This window comes from Pristiophorus japonicus, chromosome 2, assembly GCF_044704955.1.
Source record: "Pristiophorus japonicus isolate sPriJap1 chromosome 2, sPriJap1.hap1, whole genome shotgun sequence".
In the NCBI taxonomy this organism is placed as follows: Eukaryota; Metazoa; Chordata; class Chondrichthyes; family Pristiophoridae; genus Pristiophorus; species Pristiophorus japonicus.
Window position 1 is genome coordinate 368,525,794 of NC_091978.1, and position 21,473 is coordinate 368,547,266.

The following is a 21,473-nucleotide window of genomic DNA, read 5'->3' on the forward strand; positions in this document are numbered from 1 at the left end:
ATCCTGTCACCAACAAGGGGAATGTGGCTCCTTTATAGGACGACAGAGGCGGCTGCGACAATATTTTGTGGAGTCGACGAGGATATAACTTGCAATTTAACTGATCGAAGAGTCTCCAATATGTAACTTGCTGGAGGTTTATATGTGACTTAATAAATTAGCACGTGCTTGGTGACTTGGCTATAGTTATAATTAACCTGCGAGAGATTGTAGAGGGACGTGATCGGGGCCCAGGAGAGGCGAGGGCCCAGGGGCAGCACGGGCCCAGCCCACACTGCGATATGTGTGCGCACTGGGTCCGTGCAGCAGAGCAGGCCTCCAGTCGTCCTGGTTTACCCTTGCCACTGGACCAAGACCTCGCTCTGTGAAGCCCGTGAGGTGGCTGGTGTGCAACGGTCACCACACATTGAAAAAATCCACGCACAGGCATCTTCCACCCTTCAGGATGTAGTTCGGGATCTGGAATATTAGGTCCTTCATTGAAACACCTGTGAACTCATCCCTTTTTTGGCCTGGAAGCAAGTCATCCTCGATACGAGGGACGGCCTAATAAGAAGAATTAACCTGTCAAATCTTGGGAGAATGCAAGTGGCAGCGAAGGTGTCTATTTGCCCGTGCGAGATTGTACACTCTGAGTGTGTGTGTATGAATGCAAAGATTAAAAAAATAGAAAAATACACTACATATTTAAATTCAAGTTATTTATATATTTTTTTTAATAAATTCCGATATTAAAAAAAAAAAGTTTTTTAAATTATGCTTTAAAATAAACTTACCATAGTGGGCAGGGTTTTTAAAAATAAAATGTGTTTTTATAATTTTTATTACGTTTTAAGTGTGTTTTAAAACACTTGTGCCTGTAACAGTGGGCTAAGCTGCTGCTTTTATCAGGCACAAGAGTTTTGAGGACATTTGCTGAGCAGGTTATGGGTAAATCCCGCAATCTTGCCCTTGCAAATGTCATGGCTGCTGAGATATGGAGGATCGGTCAAGCTCCAGCTCGACGGATCGGAAAAGCCGGTTTTCAGCGCATACGCATTGTGCGCTGTAAGCCGGCTTTTGCGATGCTTTCCCGGGTCCGTACACACCCCGTACACACTCCGTACACACTCCGTACCGACTCGGGGAGGCCGAGGTTTCTGGGCCATTACTGTGTGTGCATGCACGCGACAGTTTGTGTGTGTGTGTGTGTACAAGATTTAAAAAACGAAGATCTGCCTTTCTATAGCGCCTTTCACAACCACCGGACATCCCAAAGTGATTTATAGCCAATGAAATACTTTTTTGGAGTGCAGTCACTGTTGTAATGTAGAAAACACGGCAGCCAATTTGTGCACAGCAAGCTCCCACAGACAGCAATGCGATAATGACCAGATAATCTGTTTTTGTTTTGTTGATTGAGGGATAAATATTGGCCCCAGGACACCGGGGATAACTCCCCTGCTCTTCTTCGAAATAGTGCCAGGGGACCATTTACATCCACCTGAGAGAGCAGACGGGGCCTCGGTTTAACATCTCATCAGAAAACCGACTCTTGCGCCAGTGCAGCACTCCCTCAACACTGCACTGGAGTAGGACTTGAACCCACAACCTTCTGACTACTCACTGAACCACAGCTGACGCACAAATAGATAGCAGTATGTGGACAAGACATGCACCATACGACTGGTATGAACACTCCCATGATCTTCGAACAGTGCTGTGGGATCTTTTACATCCACCTGAGAGGTCAGATGTCTCGGTTTCACGGCATCTCCGACAGTGCGGCGCTCCCTCAGTACTGCCCCTCCGACAGTGCGGCGCTCCCTCAGTACTGCCTCCCCGACAGTGCGGCGCTCCCTCAGCACTGCCCCTCCGACAGTGCGGCGCTCCCTCAGTACTGCCCCCCCGACAGTGCGGCGCTCCCTCAGCACTGCCCCTCCGACAGTGCGGCGCTCCCTCAGTACTGCCCCTCCGACAGTGCGGCGCTCCCTCAGTACTGCCCCTCCGACAGTGCGGCGCTCCCTCAGTACTGCCCCTCCGACAGTGCGGAACTCCCTCAGTACTGCCCCTCCGACAGTGCGGCGCTCCCTCAGCACTGCACCTCCGACAGTGCGGCACTCCCTCAGTACTGCACTGGGAGTGTCAGCCTAGATTTTGTGCTCGAGTCTCTGGAGTGTCTGTCTGACTAATGCCGCATTCATTCATAATGTGGAATGAAGTCGATTGATCATGTAAAGTGTTTTAGTTCTTGATGCTCTGGAGTAGGTGATGTCATTTGAGAGTAGCAGTGGAAAAACGGAAACAATTGCAGCAATGTCGTTGTTTAAGAGTTGCAGTCACAACACTGTCCTCGTCAGCGACATTACTGTTGTAATATGCAGGTTATTTACTGCTTCTCGAGAATATTTTTGTTTGTTTTTACTGTGCTCGATCATTATTATTGTTTCACTTGCCAAAAAGAAATCAATTTAAATAAGACTTAAGACTTGCATTTATATAGCGCCTTTCATAATCACTGGACGTCCCAAAGTGCCTTACAGCCAATGAAGTACTTTTTGAAGTGTAGTCACTGTTGTAATGTGGGAAACGTGGCAGACAATTTGCGCACAGCAAGCTCCCACAGACAGCAATGTGATAATGACCCAGATAATCTGTTTTTGTTATGTTGATTGAGGGATAAATATTGGCCCCAGGACACCGGGGATAACTCCCCTGCTCTTCTTCAAAATAGTGCCGTGGGATCTTTTACGTCCACCTGAGAGGGCAGGACCTCATTTTAATGCTCATCCGAAAGAGGGCACCTCCGACAGTGCGGCACTCCTTCAGCACTGCACTGGGAGTGTCAGCCTGGATTTATGTGTTCAAGTTCCTGGAGTGGGACTTGAATCCACAACCTTCTGATTCAGAGGCGAGAATGCTGCCCATTGAACCACAGCTGACACTTTTGAGTAAAGGATATTAAACTGTAAAAATTTTAACAAACTGTACAATTGGAGAGTTTTCTAGCTCTGTACAGCGCTCCTACTGCATCCACTGGTAAACTTGCATCTTGAATCCCCTTAACGATATCTGCAATAGGAGGACTGTCCTACGAGGAGAGAGTGAGTAGACTAGGCCTATACTCTCTAGGAGTTTAGAAGAATGAGCGCTGATCCCATTGAAACATACAACATTTGTACAGATCTTGACAAGGTAAATACAGGGAGGATGTATTTTGGGGAGTCTAGAATCAGGGGTCACAGTCTCAGGATAAGGGGTCGGAGATTTAGGACTGAGATGAGAAGGAATTTCTTCACTCAGAGGGTGGTGCATCTCTGTAATTTTTTGTCCCAGAGGGCTGTGGATGCTCAGTTGTTGAGTATATTCAAGGCTGAGATCGATAGATTTTTGTACTTGTGGGGAATCGAGGGATCTGGGATCAGGCGGGAAAGTGGAGTTGAGGTCGATGATCAGCCGTGGTTTTATTGAATGGCGGAGCAGGCTCGAGGGGCCGAATGGCCGACTCCTGCTCCTATTTCTTATGTTCTTGTGTTCTATCCCTCCTGAACTGTAAAAGGAGGGATACACAGCTCCGATCCTGAGAGCAAAATTCATTGCAGGAGATCAGGGTAAAAGGAAAGAACATGGAGGGTGTACAGTTAAAGGCTTCTCGGGTCGGATAACAGTCCTACAGAATATTAATCATACAGGTGCGACGTCCAAAATCCCGTGCACCGGGCCGATCCGTGACGGGGTCGTCCGGAAACTGGAAAATGTTCCGAAATCCAGACTCCTCTGCCTCGGCCCGGCCTCAGCCCGCCCTCCCGCCCCCGACCTCCCCCTGACCTCTGCTGGCCGACCTCCCCACAGACCTCCGACGTCCCAACCCGACCTCCCCTACCTACCTTCCTCGGCCCAGGCAAAGACGTCCCGAAATCCGGAAATACCTGGAATCCGGAATGGCCTCGGTCCCGGGGTTTCCGGATTTCGCACGCCACACTTGGGCATCGGGTTTGCATTGAATTCAATCCGCCGCTGATCGCTTAATGAAAGGCAATGGGGAGGAATCTGCACAGCAAACTTAACAGATGGGGTGCAAGGCTGGTGACTGTTCAAAAAAAAAAGGTTTTAACAAAGAAAGCCCCTGATGAAGGGGTGAGGAACTGGGTCACCCCTTGCAGCCTAGACAGAAACACCATACCCTCATCGTACAGAGCGTTCTGCCCAACCATTGGGACCACTGACCCACATTGGCTCCTGGTCCGGCAACAGCTCGATATTAACATTCTCATCCTTATTTTCAAATCCCTTCATGGCCCTCGCCCCCCCTCCCCCTCCCCACCCCCCTCTGTAACTTTCTTCATCCCTACAAGCCCCTGAGATCTCTGCGTTCCTCCAATTCTCCCCTCTTGCACATCCTCAAGTTTAATCGCTCCACCATCGGTGGCCGTGCCTTCAGCTGCCTGGGCCCCAAGCTCTGGAACTCCCTCCCTAAACCTCTCCCTCTGTCCTTTAAACCTACCGTTTTGACCAAACCTGTCCTAATATCTCCTTATGTGGCTCGTTGTCAAGTTGCTGCTTTACAGTGACCACACTCCAAAAGTACTTCATTGGCTGTAAAGCGCTTTGAGATGTCCAGTGGTCGTGAAAGTCGCTATATAAATCCAAGTCTGTCTGCCTTTTGTTTGATAAACACTCCTGTGAAGCGCCTTGGGATGTTTTACTATGTTAAAGGCGCTATATAAATACAAGTTGTTCCTGTTGAACCAGATTAGGCTGGGCTGTCTGATGCTTCCAGAGTTTAGTCGTCTGCCAACGCTCATTGAATATATTCAAGATTCAGATTCTTGAACTACAGGGGAGCCAAGGGTTATGGGGAACAGGCGGGAAAGTGGAGTTGAGGCCAAAATCAGATCAGCCATGACCGTATTGAATGGCGGAGCAGGCTCGAGGGGCCGTATGGCCTACTCCTGCTCCTATTTCTTCGGCTCATGTATAAAGAAAGGATATTTGGGGGAAATCATAGAATCATCCGGCCTGGCTCCAATTTCCACCTCCTTGTTCTGGACTCCTCCCCACCAGAGGAAACAGTTTCCCTCTATCTACCCCATCACATTCTTTATTCATCTTAAACACCTCAATTAGATCATCCCTTAATCTTCTATGCTCAATACAAGCCTAGCCTGTGGAACCTGTCCTTAGGATTTAATCCTTTTAGTCTATTCGTCTTTTGAATCTGATTACACCAATATCAACTGGTTTTGTTTACAAAATTGCCTTTCCCGGTGCATTACATAGAAACATAGAAAATAGGTGCAGGAGCAGGCCATTCGGCCCTTCTAGCTTGCACCGCCATTCAATGAGTTCATGGCTGAACATGAAACTTCAGTACCCACTTCCTGCTTTCTCGCCATAACCCTTGATCCCCCGAGTAGTAAGGACTTCATCTAACTCCCTTTTGAATATATTTAGTGAATTGGCCTCAACTACTTTCTGTGATAGAGAATTCCACAGGTTCACCACTCTCTGGGTGAAGAAGTTTCTCCTCATCTCGGTCCTAAATGGCTTACCCCTTATCCTCAGACTGTGACCCCTGGTTCTGGACTTCCCCAACATTGGGAACATTCTTTCTGCATCTAACCTGTCTAAACCCGTCAGAATTTTAAACGTTTCTATGAGGTCCCCTCTCATTCTTCTGAACTCCAGTGAATACAAGCCCAGTTGATCCAATCTTTCTTGATAGGTCAGTCCCACCATCCCGGGAATCAGTCTGGTGAACCTTCGCTGCACTCCCTCAATAGCAAGAATGTCCTTCCTCAAGTTAGAAGACCAAAACTGTACACAATACTCCAGGTGTGGCCTCACCAAGGCCCTGTACAACTGTAGCAACACCTCCCTGCCCCTGTATTCAAATCCCCTCGCTATGAAGGCCAACATGCCATTTGCTTTCTTAACCGCCTGCTGTACCTGCATGCTAACCTTCAATGACTGATGTACCATGACACCCAGGTCTCGTTGCACCTTCCCTTTTCCTAATCTGTCACCATTCAGATAATAGTCTGTCTCTCTGTTTTTACCACCAAAGTGGATAACCTCACATTTACGGTGTTTCCCCCGGGCTGGGGAGTCGAGAACCAGGGGTAAGGGGTCGGCCATTTAGGACTGAGATGAGGAGGAATGTCTTCACTCAGAGGGTGGTGAATCTTTGGAATTCTCTGCCCCAGAGGGGTAGGGAGGCTCAGTCGTTGAGTATATTCAAGGCTGAGATCGATAGATTTTTGGGCACTAAGCGAATCAAAGGATAAGGGGATAGTGCAGGAAGGTGGAATTGGGGTAGAAGATCAGCCATGATCTCATTGAATGGCGGAGCAGGCTCGAGGGGCCGAATGGCCGACTACTGCTCCAAATTCTTATTCCATCAGAGACAACCATGTAAAGTAAAGGGGATATCAGTATTATATTATTGTATGCCTGACCGGGGCTCCTTTCTCGAGAAAAGGGAAGGCTGAGGGGTAACTTAAAATTATGAAAGGGTTCGATAGGTTAGCCGCAGAGAAAATGTTTCCACTTGTGGGGGAGACCAGAACTAGGGGCCATCAATATCAGACAGTCACTAATAAATTCAATGGGGAATTCAGCAGAAACCTCTTTACCCAGAGAGCGGTGAGAATGTGGAACTCGCTGCCACAGGGAGGGGTTGAGGCGAATAGTATCGATGCATTTAAGGGGAAGCTGGATAAACACATGAGGGAGAAAGGAATAGAAGGATATGGTGATGGGGTGAGATGGAGAGGGGTGGGAGGGGGCTGGTGTGGAGCATAAACACCGGCACGGAGCGGTGGGACATAAACCCCGGCACGGAGCGGTGGGACATAAACCCCGGCACGGAGCGGTGGGCCCAATGGTCTGTTTCTGTGCAATAGAAATCGATGTAACAAAACAATTTTGTAGTATATGAACTCTCTTACTTCATTTATTCTTCTTTAGCACTGCAAAATATTGCGTTTAACACAAATTGAGACATAGCAGTGAAAATAACATTCTGTTTCTTTAGTGATTTTTATCAGGCAACTAAAACTACAAACATCGCTTCTAAATGTCATCTCCAAATCTCCTGCGATTTGTGGTTAGAATGTATCATGGACAGCTTTGTGATAATTCACAAAGTGATTTCTCTTCTTGCTGAGTGTCTGGTCACATCGTTTGTTGAGACATCTATCATATGAACATAACATAAGAAATAGGAGCAGGAGTCGGCCATACGGCCCCTCGAACCTGCTCCGCCATTTAATACGATCATGGCTGATCCAATCATGGACTCAGGTCCACTTCCCCGCCTGCTCTCCAAAACCTTTTATTCCCTTATCAGTTAAGAAACTGTCTATCTCTGTCTTAAATTTATTCAATGTCCCAGCTTCCACAGCTCTCTGAGGCGGCGAATTCCACAGATTTACAGCCCTCAGAGAGAAGAAATTCCTCCTCATCTCAGTATTAAATGGGTAGCCCTTTATTCTAGGATCATGCCCTCTAGTTCTAGTCTTCCCCATCAGTGGCAACATCCTCTCTTCATCCACCTTGTCAAGCCCTCTCATAATCTTATATCTTTTGATAAGATCACCTCTCATTCTTGGAATTCCAGTGTGTATAGGCCCAACCTACTCAACCTTTCCTCATAAGTCAACCCCCTCATCCCCGGAATCAACCAAGTGACCCTTCTCTGAACTGCCTCCAAAGCAAGTATATCCTTTCGTAAATATGGAAACCAAAACTGCTCGCAGTACTCCAGGTGTGGCCTCACCAATACCTTATATAGCTGTAGTATGACTTACCTGCTTTTATACTCCATTCCCTTTGCAATAAAGGCCAAGATTCCATTGGCCTTCCTGATTATTGCTGTACCTACATACTATGCTTTTGTGTTTCATGCATAAGTACCCCCAGGTTCCCCTGTACTGCAGCACTTTGCAATTTTTCTCCATTTAAATAATAACTTGCTCTTTGATTTTTTTTCTGCCAAAGTGCATGAACTCACACTTTCCAACATTATACTCCATCTGCTAAATTTTTGCCCACTCACTTAGCCTGTCTGTGTCCTTTTGTAGATTTTTTGTGTCCTCCTTACACACTGTTTTTCCTCGCATCTTTGTATCATCAGCAAACTTGGCTACGTTACACTCAGTCGCCGCCTTCCAAGTTTTAATATAGATTGTAAATAGTTGGGGTCCCAGCACTGATCCCTGCGGCACCCCACTAGTTACTGGTTGCCAACCAGAGAATGAACCATTTATCCCAACTCTCTGTTTTCTGTTAGTTAGCCAATCCTCTATCCATGCTAATATATTACCCCAACCCCATGAACCTTTATGTGGCACCTTGTCAAATGCCTTCTGGAAGTCCAAATACACCACATCCACTGGTTCCGTTTTATCCATCCTGTTCGTTACATCCTCAAAGAATTCCAGCAAATTTGTCAAACATGACTTCCCCGTCATAAATCCATCCTGACTCTGCCTGACCCAATATGATCATCATCATAGGCAGTCCCTCGGAATCGAGGAAGACTTGCTTCCACTCTAAAAGTGAGTTCTCAGGTGACTGAACAGTCCAATATGGGAACCACAGTCCCTGTCACAGGTGGGACAGATAGTCATTGAGGGAAAGGGTGGGTGGGGAGTCTGGTTTGCCGCACGCTCCTTCCGCTGCCTGCGCTTGCTTTCTGCATGCTCTCGGCGACGAGACTCGAGGTGCTCAGCGCCCTCCCGGATGCTCTTCCTCCACTTAGGGCGGTCTTTGGCCAGGGACTCCCAGGTGTCGGTGGGGATGTTGCACTTTATCAGGGAGACTTTGAGGGTGTCATTGAAATGTTTCCTCTGCCCACCTGGGGATCGCGTGCCGTGAAGGAGTTCCGAGTAGAGCGCTTGCTTTGGGAATCTCGTGTCGGGCATGCGAACAATGTGGCCTGCCCAACGGAGCTGGTCGAGTGTGGTCAGTGCTTCGATGCTGGGGATGTTGGCCTGATCGAGAACACTGACGTTGGTGCGTCTGTCCTCCCAGGGGATTTGCAGGATCTTACGGAGACAGCGTTGGTGGTATTTCTCCAGCGATTTGAGGTGTCTACTGTACATGGTCCATGTCTCTGAGCCATACAGGAGGGCGGGTATCAGAAGGAGGGCAGTAATGCGGGTGTCTAACATTACAACAGTGACTAAACTCCAAAATGAACTTCAATGTCTGTAAAGTGCTTTGAGACGTCTGGTGGTCGTGAAAGGCGCGATATAAATGCAAGTCTGTCTTTCTTTCCTGTGGTTACCGACCCTGCTGCCAGTGGAAACAACTTACTTGATTTAAAACCTTCATGATTTTGAACGCCTCGAATAAATCTCCCCTTAAGCACATACTCTCCTGTTGATCATATACACAGCATTCTGCAGTCATGACACCATATAGCCTCACACTCTTTGTCCACTTTTAATGTTTATTGGCAAAGCTTCTATGTTCTAAATGCGGAGAGCAAGTAGAAATCTGTAATTTGATCATTGGGTCAACATGACCACCAGAAACCACACGAGCTTGACTACCATAATGTACAACAACTACATTTATATAGTGTCTTGTTGTAAAATGTCCCAAGGCACTTCACAGGAGCATTAGTTGTACAGGGCCTTGGTGCGACCACACCTGGAGTATTGTGTACAGTTTTGGTCTCCTAATCTGAGGAAGGACATTCTTGCTATTGAGGGAGTGCAGCGAAGGTTCACCAGACTGATTCCCGGGATGACAGGACTGACATATGAAGAAAGACTGGAGCGACTGGGCCTGTATTCACTGGAGTTCAGAAGAATGAGAGGGGATCTCATAGAAACGTATAAAATTCTGACGGGATTGGACAGGTTAGATGCAGGAAGAATGTTCCCGATGTTGGGGAAGTCCAGAACCAGGGGTCACAGTCTAAGGATAAGGGGTAAGCCATTTAGGAGTCGAGGGTTTTGGGGAGCGGGCGGGGAAGTGGAGCTGAGGCCAAGATCAGATCAGCCAAGTCTAAGGATAAGGGGTAAGCCATTTAGGACCGAGATGAGGAGAAACTTCTTCACCCAGAGAGTGGTGAACCTGTGGATTTTTCTACTACAGAAAGTTGTTGAGGCCAGTTCGCTCGACATATTCAAAAGGGAGTTAGATGTGGTCCTTACGGCTAAAGGGATCAAGGGGTATGGAGAGCAAGCAGGAATGGAGTACTGAAGTTGCATGATCAGCCATGATCATATTGAATGGTGGTGCAGGCTCGAAGGGCCGAATGGCCTACTCCTGCACCTACTTTCTATGTTTCTATGTTATCAAACAAATTTTGACACCGAGCCACATAAGGAGAAATTAGCGCAGGTGACCAAAAGCTTGGTCAAAGAGGTAGGTTTTAAGGAGCGTCTTAAAAGGAGGAGAGAGAGAGATAGGGAAGCAGAGAGGTTTAGGGAGGGAGGTCCAGAGCTTGGGGCCCCAGGCAGCTGAAGGCACGGCCACCAATGGTGGGGCGATTATAATCGGGGATGCTCAAGAGGCCAGAATTGGAGGAGGGGTTAGGGAAGGTTAGAGAGATAGGGAGAGGGTGGGGCCATGGAGGGATTTAAACACAGGGATGCGAATTTTATAACCGAGGCGTTGCCGGACCGAGATCCACTGTAGGTCAGCGAGCATGGGGGGACGGGCAGCAGAGGTATTGATGAGCTTGAGTTGATGGAGCCTATTTGAACCCCTAGGGGCAAACTACAAATTTTTCTGCTTGCTTGCTCGCACGCTCCCGCATTTCAGGCTCAGCACATTGAACTCTCCGTGAACTAAGTGTACAATGTATTGGCTCAAATATTCCTCGAACAGTTGCAAACTTTTCATAACAGGGCTGAGATAGGGACGGGCGGGGAGGGAGAGCAGTCCTTCAGAGATATTCTGCAGCTGAAATAATTGCTGTGATTTCTTGCAACTTAAACGATGTAATACCCTTAACATTCGTCGCTATGAAAGGGAGATCCTTTAGCAAGCTCAGGTCTGCAGTGAACACATGCAATGTGACATGTGGTATGTAGAAACTTAGACCCAACCACACGTCACTGCGTCGGTATGTTTTACAGCGGCATGCTTGGTTGTATATTGCCAGTGAGTTGTTGCGTGGTATTGCATGGTAGGCTCCCAAAGCAAGCGCTCTACTCGGAACTCCTTCTCGGCAAACGAGCCAAAGGTGGGCAGAGGAAACGTTACAGGGACACCCTCAAAGCCTCTTTGATAAAGTGCAACATCCCCACCGACACCTGGGAGTCCCTGGCCAAAGACCGCCCGAAGTGGAGGAAGTGCATCCGGGAGGGCGCTGAGCACCTCGAGTCTCGTCGCCGAGAGCATGCAGAAAGCAAGCGCAGGCAGCGGGAGGAGCGTGCGGCAAACCAGACTCCCCACCCACCCTTTCCTCCAACCACTGTCTGTCCCACCTGTGACAGGGACTGTGGTTCTCGTATTGGACTGTTCAGCCACCTAAGGATTCATTTTAAGAGTGGAAACAAGTCTTCCTCGATTCCGAGGGACCGCCTATGATGATGATGGTGATGATCACAGAGAGTTGTTGAGGCCAGTTTGTTAGATATATTCAAAAGGGAGTTAGATGTGGCCCTTACGGCTAAAGGGATCAAGGGGTATGGAGAGAAAGCAGGAAAGAGATACTGAAGTGAATGATCAGCCATGATCTTATTGAATGGTGCTGCAGGCTCGAATGGCCGAATGGCCTACTCCTGCACCTTCTTTCTATGTTTCTATATTTCTGTGATGAAGGTATTGTTAATTCAGCTTGGAGATGTAACAGTAGATTTTGTTGTAAGCTAATAATTTTAAATCGAGGTGTCACTTCTCCACCATAGGGTTGGCTTTGGAGGGTTGCTGTGGTTTATTTGCTCTGAAAAATACAGGCGAAAGTTGGTTTGCAACGGAAAAAGGATTTCTGAGTTCTATTAAATCAAGTCCTCACAGAATCATACAGCACAGAAGGAGGCCATTGGGTCCATTGTGCCTGTGTTGGCTCTATGAAAGAGCGATCCAATTAATTCCAACCCCCCTGCTCTTTCCCCACAGCCCTGCAAATGTCTCCTTTTCCAGTATTCATCCAATCCCCCTTTTGAAAGTCACTATCGAATCTGCTTCCATCACCCTTTCAGGCAGCGCGTTCCAGATCATTTAAAAACTCGCTGTGTTTAAAAAAAACATACATACCAGGTCTCCGCCTATGGTTGTTTTCCCAATCACCTTAAATCCGTGCCCTCTGGTTAGCTACCCTCCTGCCAGTGGAAACAGTTTTTATTTTAATTTACTCGATCAAAATCCTTCACGATTTTGAATGCCTCTAATGAATCTTCCCATAACCTTCTCAGCTCTAAGGAGAACAACCCCAGTCTCTCCACTTAACTCGACATGTACAGTAATGTATTTGCTTCATGAGTTCTTGCTCAAGAATTCATAGCAACACATATTAAGAACTAGTTGGTTTATTAACAAAGGTTTAACAATCACACTGCACATTACCAGTTCATCCCATCATCGGCAGCCCCTCGAAATCTAGGAAGACTTGCTTCCACTCTAAAAGCGAGTTCTCCAGTGGCTGTACAGTCCAATACGGGAATTACAGTCTCTGTCACAGGTGGGACAGACAGTGGTTGAGGGAAAGGGTGGGTGGGGAGTCTGGTTTGCCGCACGCTCCTTCCGCTGCCTGCGCTTGGTTTCTGCATGCTCTCGGCGACGAGACTCGAGGTGCCCAGCACCCTCCCGGATGCACTTCCTCCACTTAGGGCAGTCTTTGGCCAGGGACTCCCAGGTGTCGGTGGGGATGTTGCACTTTATCAGGGAGGCTTCGAGGGTGTCCTTGTAACATTTCCTCTGCCCACCTGGGGCTCGCTTGCCATGTAGGAGTTCCGAGTAGAGCGCTTGTTTTGGGAGTCTTGTGTCGGGCATGCGGACAATGTGGCATAAGAACATAAGAACATAAGAATTAGGAACAGGAGTAGGGCATCTAGCCCCTCGAGCCTGCTCCGCCATTCAACAAGATCATGGCTGATCTGGCCATGGACTCAGCTCCACTTACCCGCCCTCTCCCCGTAACCCTTAATTCCCTTATTAGTTAAAAATCTATCTATCTGTGATTTGAATACATTCAATGAGCTAGCCTTAACTGCTTCCTTGGGCAGAGAATTCCACAGATTCACAACCCTCTGGGAGAAGAAATTCCTTCTCAACTCGGTTTTAAATTGGCTCCCCCGTATTTTGAGGCTGTGCCCCCTAGTTCTAGTCTCCCCGACCAGTGGAAACAACCTCTCTGCCTCTAGCTCATCTATCCCTTTCATTATTTTAAATGTTTCTATAAGATCACCCCTCATCCTTCTGAACTCCAACGAGTAAAGACCCAGTCTACTCAATCTATCATCATAAGGTAACCCCCTCATCTCCGGAATCAGCCTAGTGAATCGTCTCTGTACCCCCTCCAAAGCTAGTATATCCTTCCCTTAGAAAGGTGACCAAAACTACACGCAGTACTCCAGGTGCGGCCTCACCAATACCCTATACAGTTGCAGCAGGACCTCCCTGCTTTTGTACTCCATCCCTCTCGCAATGAAGGCCAACATTCCATTCGCCTTCCTGATTACCTGCTGCACCTACAAACTAACTTTTTGGGATTCATGCACAAGGACCCCCAGGTCCCTCTGCACCGCAGCATGTTGTAATTTCTCCCCATTCAAATAATATTCCCTTTTACTGTTTTTTTTCCCAAGGTGGATGACCTTACACTTTCTGACATTGTATTCCATCTGCCAAACCTTAGCCCATTCGCTTAACCTATCTAAATCTCTTTGCAGCCTCTCTGTGTCCTCCACACAACCCGCTTTCCCACTAATCTTCGTGTCATCTGCAAATTTTGTTACACTACACTCTGTCCCCTCTTCCAGGTCATCGATGTATATTGTAAACAGTTGTGGTCCCAGCACCGATCCCTGTGGCACACCACTAACCACCGATTTCCAACCCGAAAAGGACACATTTATCCCGACTCTCTGCTTTCTGTTAGCCAGCCAATTCTCTGTCGATGCTAATACATTTCCTCTGACTCCGCGTACCTTTATCTTCTGCAGTAACCTTTTGTGTGGCACCTTATCGAATGCCTTTTGGAAATCTAAATACACCACATCCATCGGTACACCTCTATCCACCATGCTCGTTATATCCTCAAAGAATTCCAGTAAATTAGTTAAACATGATTTCCCCTTCATGAATCCATGTTGCGCCTGCTTGATTGCACTATTCCTAACTAGATGTCCTGCTATTTCTTCCTTAATGATAGCATTCCTTCCTTAATGATAGCTACCAGGCTCACAATCGCATACCTCATCGTGGATGACCGAGACTCAAATGGCTGGGGTTTTATTGAGCGTTGTGAACATCACATGACTGGCTAAGTCACTCACAATGCAACAGGTCTACAACTATTTTGTTGTAAACAGAAATCAAGTGCCCCCTGATTAAAGGGAGAGGCACACTCCAAAAACTTTTCAAGTGCCCGCTTGGTTTTTTTTTGAGGGCACTAAAACACAAATTATGCAAATGCCCCCTGGCTAAAAGTGGGTGGCGGGGGGCACTAAAACCGACACAATAAACAAATTAAGTCTTAGCCATTAAAATAAAATTAAAATTTGGTTGCTGGGGGTGATGATGCACTCCAGTCCCTCCGGTGCCCACCTCTCGCGGAAGGCCGCGAGCGTACCGGTGGACACCGCGTGCTCCATCTCCAGGGACACCCTGGCTCGGATGTAACCGCGGAAGAGAAGGAGGCAGTCGGGCTGAACGCTCCCCTCGACCACCCACTGCCCGGATCGGCTGATGGCCCCCCTTGGCCAGGCCCAGGAGCAGTCCTACGATGAGGCCCTCCGACCTGCCCGCTCCCCTCCGCACACCTGTGAGCACACTCGCGGGTGCCTACATTACAGGTAGTATTCTAGTAAATTTCCTCTGCACCCTCTCCAAAGCTTTGATGTCCTTCCTGAAGTGGGGTACCCAGAATTCGACATCATGCTCTGACTGAGGCCTAACCAGTATGTTTAGCACAACTTGTGCATATTGGTAATACATAGCAAGAGAGTGCATCAAACATGTTGCTGAGAGCCCAGGAGGAGTTTTTCAATTGCAAGGGACCAACCGGTCAGTCAGAGACGACTTAACCTACACTTCTATAACCTTACTTTACCATCACACCTGAGACCGAGGACTATATATCGCTCCTGGCTTCACAGGAACAAGAAGCGACCATTCAGCCCCTCGAGCCTGTTCCGCCATTCAATTGGATCAAGGCTGATCTGTATATTAACTCCATCTGCCCACCTTGGTTCCGTAACCCTTTAATCCCCTTACCCAACTAATCTATCAATCTCGGTTTTGACATTTTCGATTGGACCCCCCCAGCCTCAACAGCTTTTTCGGGGAGAGAGTTCTAGATTCCCACTGCCCTTTGTGTGAAGAAGTGCTTCCTGAACGGCCTGGCTCTAATTTTAAGGTGACGACCCCTTGTTCTGGACTCCCTGCCCTTCCCCCCCCCCCCACCCCCCACACACAGAGGGAATCATTTCCATCCGCCCTATCAAATCATTTAATCGTCTTAAACAGCTCGATTAGATCATCCCTTAGTCTTCTATACTATCTGCTTCACTGTCTCTGCAAGCCGAGAAATTATTTTTAAATCCCTTTCTTCCAAAGGACCAATTATTTAACTCGCTGTTTGCTTGTGTTTTGCAGTTACTGGGTGTGGCCTTTCTTGGAGTTGGTCTGTGGGCATGGAGTGAGAAGGTAAGACAGTCTGAATACAGGAAACACATACTCGCCATTGCACTGGACAGCCTCCCGAATCCTCCCCAAGCTTACGTTGGTTCAACTTTTTTTTTAATGTCTTTTCAGGACAATATCCCAGAGTCGGGGAGGGAGAGAAGGAGGGGAGGGGGGAGAGGGAAGAGGCGATTGGTCTCCTCAGCGCAGAGGTGAAGGGGGAGATTTGACAGAGGTGTTTAAAATTATGAAAGAGTTTTGATAGAGTGAATAAAGGGAAATTATTTCCAGTGGCAGGAGGGTCGGTAAGCAGAGGGCGCAGATATAATGTCATTGGCCAAATACAAGATGAGGAGAACTGTCTTTGCAGCGAGTTGTTGCGATCGGGAACGCGCTGCCTGAAAGGGCGGTGGGAGCAGATTCAATCGTAACTTTCAAAAGGGAACTGGATAGATACTTGAATTGGAAAATATTGCAGGGATATGGGGAAAGAGAGTGGGACTAATTGGATCGCTCTGTCACAGGCACGATGGGCTGAACAAGCTCCTCCTACGCTGGAATACTGCGTGCAGTTTTGGCTTCCATATTTACGAAAGGATATACTTGCTTTGGAGGCAGTTCAGAGAAGGTTCACGAGGTTGATTCCGGGGATGAGGGGGTTGACTTATGAGGAAAGGTTGAGTAGGTTGGGCCTCTACTCATTGGAATTCAGAAGAATGAGAGGTGATCTTATCGGAACGGTATAAGATTATGAGGGGGCTCGACAAGGTGGATGTAGAGAGGATGTTTCCACTGATGGGGGAGACTAGAACTAGAGGGCATGATCTTAGAATAAGGGGCTGCCCATTTAACACTGAGATGAGGAGGAATTTCTTCTCTGAGGTTTGTAAATCTGTGGAATTCGCTGCCTCAAAGAGCTGTGGAAGCTGGGACATTGAATAAATTTGACAGAAATAGACAGTTTCTTAAACGATAAGGGGATAAGGGGTTATGGAAAGCAGGCAGGGAAGTGGAGCTGAGTCCATGATCGGATCAGCCATGATCGTATTAAATGGCGGATGAGGCTTGAGGGGCCGTATGGCCTACTCCTGCTCCTATTTCTTATGTTCTGATGATCCCCTGGGGGGCGGTAACCTGCTCGGGTACTTCCTGTGCCCGGCGGGGCAGTCACGCCCAGTCCGTGGAATTGGCCCTTCAGAGGAAGTGGTGAGCAATCTTACACACTCCACTTCCGGTAGGGGCGGGTCCAGCGGCACTAATGGAGCATGATTGGCAGCGCTACATGGACGCTCCGCGTAGCGCTGATGCGCTTCAGTGCCGCCTCCCCCCCCCCCCCCCCTCCTTCGCTTAAAGGGGAAGGGCCGCTACGCACTCTGCACGGGCCTCTGACGGCCTCCGCTGGGCCACTAGGGCGGTGTGGGACCGAGACTGTAGCCCGACACACCCCCCTCCCCAAACAGGTGTGCGGGGGGCTGCACAACGGTCGGCAGAACCGGCGAGGTGGCGGGGCGGAGCGTGGCGATCTCTCCTTGAACTTCCGCCCCGCGCGTGAATGTCGGCCCGCTTCGCGACCCGCGAGGCTTGCGGGCCGACACCGCTCGTGCCAGACTCGCCGGGCTATGGAGCATTATATCCGCCGCGGGGCGCTCGGGGTTTGCCGTGCACGGCAATAATGTCATCGGCAGACGTGCGCGGCCCGGGGCACTGCTGGCGGGGCGCAGCGCTGTTGTGACATCATCATCATGACATCAGCACAGGCAGTCCCTCGGAATCGAAGATGACTTGCTTCCACTCTTAAAAATGAGTCCTCAGGTGGCTGAACAGTCCAATGTGCGAACCACAGTCCCTGTCACAGGTGGGACAGACAGTGGTTGAGGGAAAGGGTGGGTGGGGAGTCTGGTTTGCCGCACGCTCCTTCCGCTGCCTGCGCTTGGTTTCTGCATGCTCTCGACGATGGGACTCAAGGTACTCAGCGCCCTCCCGGATGCACTTCCTCCATTTAGGGCGGACTGGTCTTTGGCCAGGGACTCCCAGGTGTCGGTGGGGATGAGAAGGGGGATTTAATAATGGGAAATGTGGAAATGGCTGAGACTTTAAACAATTATTTTGCTTCGGTCTTCACAGTGGAAGACACAAAAACCAGACCAAAAATTGCTGGTCATAGGAATGTGGGAAGGGAGGATCTTGAGACAATCACTATCACTAGGGGGGTAGTGCTGGACAGGCTAATGGGACTCAAGGTAGACAAGTCCCCTGGTCCTGATGAAATGCATCCCAGGGTATTAAAAGAGATGGCGGAAGTTATAGCAGATGCATTCGTTATAATCTACCAAAATTCTCTGGACTCTGGGGAGGTACCAGCGGATTGGAAAGCAGCTAATGTAACGCCTCTGTTTAAAAAAGGGGGCAGGCAAAAGGCAGGTAACTATAGGCCGGTTAGTTTAACATCTGTAGTGGGGAAAATGCTTGAAACTATCATTAAGGAAGAAATAGCGGGACATCTGGATAGGAATAGTGCAATCAAGCAGACGCAGCATGGATTCATGAAGGGGAAATCATGTTTAACTAATTTACTGGAATTCTTTGAGGATATAACGAGCATGGTGGATAGAGGTGTACCGATGGATGTGGTGTATTTAGATTTCCAAAAGGCATTCGATAAGGTGCCACACAAAAGGTTACTGCAGAAGATAGAGCTTTGTGGAGTCAGAGGAAATGTATTAGCATGGATAGAGAATTGGCTGGCGAACAGAAAGCAGAGAGTCGGGATAAATGGGTCCTTTTCGGGTTGGAAATCGGTGGTTAGTGGTGTGCCACAGGGATCGGTGCTGGGACCACAACTGTTTACAATATATATAGATGACCTGGAAGAGGGGACAGAGTGTAGTGTAACAAAATTTGCAGATGACACAAAGATTAGTGGGAAAGCGGGTTGTGTAGAGGACACAGAGAGGCTGCAAAGAGATTTAGATAGGTTAAGCGAATGGGCTAAGGTTTGGCAGATGGAATACAATGTCGGAAAGTGTAAGATCATCCACCTTGGGAAAAAAAACAGTAAAAGGGAATATTATTTGAATGGGGAGAAATTACAACATGCTGTGGTGCAGAGGGACCTGGGGGTCCTTGTGCGTGAATCCCAAAAAGTTAGTTTGCAGATGCAGCAGGTAATCAGGAAGGCGAATGGAATGTTTGCCTTCATTGCGAAAGGGATGGAGTACAAAAGCAGGGAGGTGTTGCTGCAACTGTATAGGTATTGGTGAGGCCGCACCTGGAGTACTGCGTGCAGTTTTGGTCACCTTACTTAAGGAAGGATATACTGGCTTTGGAGGGCTACAGAGACGATTCACTAGCCTGATTCCGGAGATGAGAGGGTTACCTTATGATGATAGATTGAGTAGACTGGGTCTTTACTCGTTGGAGTTCAGAAGGATGAGGGGTGATCTTATAGAAACATTTAAAATAATGAAAGGGATCGACAAGATAGAGGCAGAGAGGTTGTTTCCACTGGTCGGGGAGACTAGAACTAGGGGGCACAGTCTCAAAATACGGGGGAGCCAATTTAAAACCGAGTTGAGAAGGAATTTCTTCTCCCAGAGGGTTGTGAATCTGTGGAATTCTCTGCCCAAGGAAGCAGTTGAGGCTAGCTCATTGAATGTATTCAAATCACAGATAGATAGATTTTTAACCAATAAGGGAATTAAGGGTTACGGGGAGCGGGCGGGTAAGTGGAGCCATGATCTTGTTGAATGGCGGAGCAGGCTCGAGGGCCTACCCCTGTTCCTAATTCTTATGTTCTTATGTTGCACGTTATCAGGGAGGATTTGAGGGTGTCCTTAAAACGTTTCCTTTGCCCACCTTTGGCTCGTTTGCCGTGAAGGAGTTCCGAGTAGAGCGCTTGCTTTGGGAGTCTCGTGTCTGGCATGCAGACGATGTGGCCCCGCCCAGCGGAGCTGATCAAGTGTGACTATCAATGGGAATACTGTGATTGGTTGTCCAGGGCCACGTGATCCCGGGATGCCCGTACGATCTCAGAATTCGCGAGTGAATGTCGGCCCGCTTTGCATTCCGCGAGCCTGGAGCCGACGCTGATTGCACCAGACTCACCGAGCCACGGGGCAACATTCGCTGAGGGGCGCTCAGGGGCTGCCGTGCTCGCCAATAAGGTCATCGGTGGACTTGCGGCAGACCGGGGTGACAGCACCTCCGCTAACTCCGGGGCAATTTCCCAGGAGCTGGTAGTGCCCCCACCCCGGGTGAAAAATGTTTCACGCCAATGTGCGCGCAAAAAGGAGCCATTTCCACCCTTATAATAATTCTGCTTCGGTGCCATTTTCTTGGAGCTAGGGACCTTCGTGACTTCAGTCGTCGGAATGCAGTTGTGTCGTTTGATGAAGAATGAGCGTATTCAGAAAGGTTCCTATTTTTTTTTTTAAACGCACAATGGGTTCCTGAGAGACATCAGAGCAGAAGGACACAGAGCACGTTTGTTGCAGTGACGTGCGGAGGAGTGGGCAGTAGGAGGGAGTCGGGATGAAATGAATAGCGAGTCAGGAATAATGCAGTGGACTGTTTCGCCAGTGAACAAGCGCCTGTCCATCGCAGCCGCTGACCCCCACGCATTGGCCATGCGCGAGTGATACTAACCGAGGCTGGGCCACGTCATTGGTGGCAGGAATAGCGTTCTCTGAAATTCATTGATTCTAACTTTTTCTTGCGTTGCAGAAATAAAACTGCTTGGCAGCACGTGCCTTTTCAAAACTTTGCCTGAAGAGGAATTATTGATTTGCACCAGCCTTGGCTGCTGTAAAAGTGCCTTGTGATGCAATTCAAAGGAAAACATGTTTATAAAGGAGGATTTGTGCCATGGGAATCTAACATAAGAAATAGAAGCAGGAGTAGGCCATACAACCCCCCGAACCTGCTCTACCATTTAATAAGATCATGGCTGATCTGATCAAGGATTCAGGTCCACTTCCTCACCCGCTCCCCATAACCCTTAATCCCTTAACGCTTAAGAAACTGTCTATTTCTGTCTTAAATATATTCAATGACCCGGCTTCCACAGCTCTCTGAGGCAGCGAATTCCACAGATTTACAACCCTCTGAGAGAAGAAATTCCTCCTCATCTCAGTTTTAAATGGGCGGCCCCTTATTCTGAGACTATGACCCCTAGATCTCTTCCCACCCATCAGTGGAAACATCCTCTCTGCATCCACCCTGTCAAGCCCCCACATCCGTTTCGATAAGATCACCTCTCATTCTTCTGAATTCCAATGAGTCGAGGCCCAATCTCCTCAACCTTTCCTCATAAGTCAACCCCCTCATCCCTGGAATCAACCTAGTGAACCTTCTCTGAACTACCTCCAAAGCAAGTATATCCTTTCGTAAATATGGAAACCAAAACTGCACGCAGTATTCCAGGTGTGGCCTCACCAATACCCTGTATAACTGTAGCAAGATTTCCCTGCTTTTATACTCCATTCCCTTTGCAATAAAGGCCAAGATTCCATTGGCCTTCCTCATCACTTGCTGTACCCGCATACTATCCTTTTGTGTTTCATGCACAAGTACCCCCAGATCCCACTGTACTGCAGCACTTTGCAATTTTTCTGCATTTAAATTATCTAGATCCGATACTGCAGGTCTTTATATGTATTATAACACCTATAAGTGTGAATTATGCA

General features: G+C 48.3%; 1 protein-coding gene across 1 annotated transcript in view; it reads left to right on the top strand.

The window, feature by feature from the left end:
- tspan5a (tetraspanin 5a) overlaps positions 1-21,473 on the top strand; it is a 187,513-nt gene that overhangs the window by 104,369 nt on the left and 61,671 nt on the right. Inside the window, exon 2 of the mRNA XM_070872879.1 lies at positions 15,763-15,813. Coding sequence (XP_070728980.1) covers positions 15,763-15,813 — 51 coding nt within the window. The remainder of the gene's footprint in view (positions 1-15,762; positions 15,814-21,473) is intronic.